This window comes from Solanum tuberosum, unplaced genomic scaffold (assembly GCF_000226075.1).
Source record: "Solanum tuberosum cultivar DM 1-3 516 R44 unplaced genomic scaffold, SolTub_3.0 scf00755, whole genome shotgun sequence".
Taxonomy (NCBI): domain Eukaryota; kingdom Viridiplantae; phylum Streptophyta; class Magnoliopsida; order Solanales; family Solanaceae; genus Solanum; species Solanum tuberosum.
Window position 1 is genome coordinate 142,449 of NW_006239669.1, and position 5,094 is coordinate 147,542.

The following is a 5,094-nucleotide window of genomic DNA, read 5'->3' on the forward strand; positions in this document are numbered from 1 at the left end:
CAGATTCTATACTTGAATTAAGCCACAAATCATGCAAATTCCAAGACTACCGGTAAATTATTGGATAAAAATAAGGAAATATTGATGACACAATAAAAATAAGATATTTGATCTCCCATATCTATTGTTGGATATTTAATTTCCCTTGTGATTTTTCCATCTACATAACAACTATTTTCCACGATCGTACGAGTTCTTTAATTTACATATTTTAATATTTGATGTATCTATTTAAAAAATCATTCCTCCACACCCAACATCAATCGTCTTCTCCTATTACTGAATTTGTTTTAAAATACTTTCTTCCTTAATTACTACTCCATAATTAATACATAATCGTGTTAAAAGAGAGATAAGTGATATATTCTTTGTCCTAATTTATGCTAAACAAAACTCACCTATACTCCCCCCCCCCCCCGCCGCCCCACCCACAGCGGCATATGCCCCCCCCCACACCAAAATGGTTCAGAAAGGAACATTTTTTTTGTTTCCACCTAGTGTCCGGTATCCTTATTGAAGCGTGACTAAATTTGAATTTCACACCGAGAAATCACACATTGGAGGTAGAGCGCTCTCTAACAAAAGTATCTCTAAACCCAGAGAATTCGAACCCAAAAAGATAAAAAAGTACTTAATATGTTTACACTCTTAGGACTTGTAGTCGTAGATAAATAATAAAGAGGATGAAAAAGTAGAGCTTGATATTCTTAAATTATAATTCCTAATTTCAAAAAGGCCTACTATTTTAACAAAGATCTGTCACATCCGTACATGTAGTAGTAGAACAACCATATTATATAACAAAAATAAAAAATAAAAAAATTGACTACTCTAATAAAATTGGTCAAGAGAGATCTCTTTTGCTTGATATATACAAGTAAACAGAACTTTCTTGTATTTTAATAGGGATCCCATTTTAATAATAATAATAACAAAAGATAGGTTAGGCAGTGGAGGTTGGAGAGTAGTATTTATAACCCCATATTCATGCACACAATTTCAGGGAAAATGCATTAAAACCTTAAGCTAAATACTAGGATCAACTATCTTAGTTTTCTCCCACATATGGCTTCCAATAGTAATGTTGTTTTTGGTGATGAGGAAAGCCAGCTTTCTGGTGGGACTAATAGAGTTCAACCTTGCTCTTCTACACCAAGAAAGTATGTCCTTTGATTTATTATCATTTGTACTTTAATTTGTCTGGTTAATTTCTCAAATGATCACTCAACTAATATTTATAATCTCACTCCTATTAGCAGGAATACTATTGATGATGACGGAAAGAAGCCAAATTTTCTTTCACTCTCTCAAAGGCTGGGCATCCAGGACTTCTTTTGTTTGGATGTTAGTAATATATTTTGATTTCATCACTAATTGCCTTCAGAATAAATAAATGACTATCGTGAGTGCATAAAATTTAAACTCTATTTTTTGTTATATAGGTATGGCGAGCGTCGATGGGAGAACTCCTAGGCTCAGCAGTTCTTGTTTTCATGTTGGATACTATAGTAATTTCCACTTTTGAAAGTGAAACAAAAATGCCAAATTTGATCATGTCAATTCTCATAGCAGTTGTGATCACAATTCTACTCCTGGCTGTTGTTCCGGTGTCCGGAGGCCATATCAATCCGGTTATCTCTTTCTCGGCTGCGCTCGTTGGAATTATATCCATGTCAAGAGCCATAATTTACATTGTGGCTCAATGTCTTGGTGCAATTTTAGGTGCACTAGCTCTCAGAGCAGTGGTTAGTTCATCAATTGAAGACACTTTCTCACTTGGTGGTTGTACTGTCACAATAATTGCACCGGGCCCAAATGGGCCCGTTACTAAGGGCCTAGAAACGGCCCAAGCCTTATGGCTAGAGATATTTTGTACATTTGTTTTTCTCTTTGCTTCAATTTGGATGGCTTATGATCATCGACAAGCTAAAGCTCTTGGACACGTCACTGTGTTGTCCATTGTTGGTGTAGTGTTAGGCCTTCTAGTGTTTATCTCGACCACAGTGACCGCGAAAAAGGGCTATGGCGGGGCTGGGATTAACCCGGCAAGATGTTTGGGGCCAGCTATTATTAGAGGAGGTCACCTTTGGGATGGACATTGGATCTTTTGGGTTGGACCAACTATTGGTTGTGTAGCCTTCTATGTGTACACAAAAATCATTCCATCAAAGCATTTTCTTGCAGAATATGGATTCAAGCATGATTTTGTTGGAGTTGTTAAGGCTTTGTCAAATGTATAAAGGCCCAGACGCAACAATGGGCCTATGGGTTTCCTTTATGGGCCAATAATAAACTAATGTGTAAAAGGAGGACTTGAATAATAAGTAAATAGAACATCATATCATATTGTCCCTACCTAGTACCCACTTGATGTAATTTAAGCTTAAGCTTATCAATGTTTCAACAAGTTTCTCTCTCTTTCAAAATTGTACAAATTAATAGTATCATTTGTCATTTACATATCAGAAGCTAACCAAGGATTCAGAGACGATGGGTGCATCAACGGCTAATGCATGTTATTTAATTAAAGCATGTCACTTAATATTGATTCGTGTGATATTTTTGTTAACCATAGAATAGTAAACTAATGTATTAACATATAAATTTGAATTAAATGACTTTAATTAGTACATAAAGTTACTGTGTGAAGTGTTGATTTTGAACTTAGGTTGTAAGTTCGAAACTATCAACCCCTTATTTTATCCAATATTTGTAAGGTTCTCCGATGAAAAATGGGGGAACCCAGTCCATCACCTCAAATTGAGGAGGGGCACAAAGTTTAAACTAGTGCACCCATTTAGTTCTACTGTTTTTAGAGTGTTTAATGAAATATATGTCATACCTTAAGCTATATATACATATCTATATACACAATTTTTAACGAAGTTAACAGGTGTATGTGCACCCTCACATATAAAGATGGACCCGTTTCTGTTTGACATGCATTTTGATATCAAAACTAAGGTAAACGAACTCTCGAGGTTAATAATATGATCAAGAGAATTTTGTTCATCAAAATTAATTAGTAGTACGTCTCATTAATGACAAATTTCACTGTTGTATATATGTTTGAAATTTTGTTTAGATTAAATTAATAATTTAAGTATTTTAAATGAAAATGTCTTTTAAATGAAAGAGTGTGTCCTTTCATTCTTTAGTTGATGTCTTTTAAATGAAAGAATGTGTTCTTTCATTCTTTGGCTACCACAAGTTTTATTTAAAATCGAACTATTGCAGATTCTAACGTAATTTTAATAGAGTATCTTTCCTTATAACTTCTACAAAGAATTTCTTTGTTCTCCAAAAAGATCAAGTTCAAGTTCTTGCTTTTTCAATGGAATTTCTTCATTATTTGTTTAGTGCATATATTAATAGGCTTATCATATCCACTAAAACTATTTGTGTGCAATCCTATAGCACTTTCGAAGAGGAGAGAGAGCAAATATCATTTTTATGAAAGCGTTTCATCTGTGTTTCAAGCCTTCTATTCTATTTCGTTTTTCATATTATCAATCAAATATTCATCGTGATATTTTTCATCAATTACTCAATTTAAAGTACTAGATGTCACTATGATTTATTTTTTTGGTTTCTGATCATCAAATGTTCGGTATTCACATTTGAGTCCGACGTACCCAAGGGGATTCAAACCTGAAACCTCTTGGTTAAGGATGAAAGAGTACTCACCACTCCACCACTATCCTTGTTGGTCACTATGATTTATTTTATTGTGATACACTATAACTTGACAAATGGAGCATTTGACAAGAAACAATAACTAATACTAAAAAAAGAGCAAGACAGACTCATGGACTGGTCAAAGCATATTCCAATTATTGCAAGAACAAACTGTAACGATTTGATCTAGTTGTTATGAGTAGGTTCATACGGAAGAAATTTGGGCTAAAAAAATTTTCGGATAGTAACTTGAAATTTTTTGGCTAGACAAGTCTTCGATGAAATTTGGGCTAGGTGAGGTCTATGGCCATCCGGGAAAGGGTGGGGTCTTGAGTTGAGATTTGATTGATGTATCCTTATAGCAAGACATTAAGGAATTCATAAGGCCTTTCAAAATTGAATTCGAATTTGTAGAAACTTTGAAAATTAACCTTGACATGAATGACACGAGTCAGGATGTCAAGGGAAAGTGTTGTATTGTAAAAAGGGCCCTTTTTCCAAGTTGAGGTTACTGAACTTTCATCGATTCTCTATAGAATCCGGCAAACCGCTTTAGCTGTGCTCAAACCGCTTTAGCTGTGCTCAAACCGCTATAGCGGGTAAGTTATCGTTATAGCGATGCAGACGTCGTTATAGCGAGGGAATCGAGATTTAATGCAGAAAACTGGTCAAAATTCCTATTTTCTGCAATTGCGTTCTTGAAAAATAAAGAGGGGCAATTTTGGGCAACCTGCATTTTTTCCCCACAAAATTCACATGTGCAGGTAAGAATTCGACTCCTCAATCTTGTAAATTATTTCTTAAACTTGAGAAACTAGGTGGTTAATATTGGGGAAATGTTTAGGAATGATCACATCTTGGCCAGAGATAAGATTTGTTAGTAATCCAGGTAAATTAATAGGTTGTTTGTGATTGATTCTTATTTTTAGACCAACAACAAGCCACTCTAATTCGAGCATAGAAATATTATATAATGAGAAGTCAAAAGGTATAAGTTTCTGACATGACTGCGTGAGAAAGTTAATTTAAGATGGAATAACTTTTATCATACCAGTGGAGTCAAAAAAATGTAATGAATCTATTTACTAAACCTCGTATAAAGAAATTGTTGAATACAACTTTAAGTTTGATTATGTTAAAACTCCTTAATTAGGTCCACCAATGTCCAATAACGTCAACCCTACCTATTGGAGAATACAACAAGGAAATTGCAAAGAGTTGAATGTAAATGTTAGTCACTGTAGTTCACTGTTAATTAGTCCAGCTGTCACTGTTAGTTAATTAAGTCTTCTGTTAGTTAGTTCTGGATTCTGTTAGAAGATATTTTCATTTATGTAAGTCGGTTAGTAGTCAGATGTATATAAGGCATGATACAGATGAATTGTAGTGTAGTTTTTTCAGTGTGCTCTTCATTGT

General features: G+C 34.3%; 1 protein-coding gene across 2 annotated transcripts; it reads left to right on the forward strand.

Annotated features, from left to right (window-relative positions):
* The first annotated feature begins 942 nt into the window (after positions 1-942).
* Positions 943-2,426, forward strand: XIP1-1-BETA (X intrinsic protein). Of its 2 annotated transcripts, none has more exons than XM_006367276.2 (3): positions 943-1,160; positions 1,260-1,344; positions 1,443-2,426. In XM_006367276.2, the coding sequence occupies exons 1-3, from the start codon at positions 1,066-1,068 to the stop codon at positions 2,238-2,240; spliced, it is 978 nt and encodes a 325-aa protein (XP_006367338.1). In that variant the 5' UTR covers positions 943-1,065; the 3' UTR covers positions 2,241-2,426.
* The last annotated feature ends 2,668 nt before the right edge of the window (positions 2,427-5,094 follow it).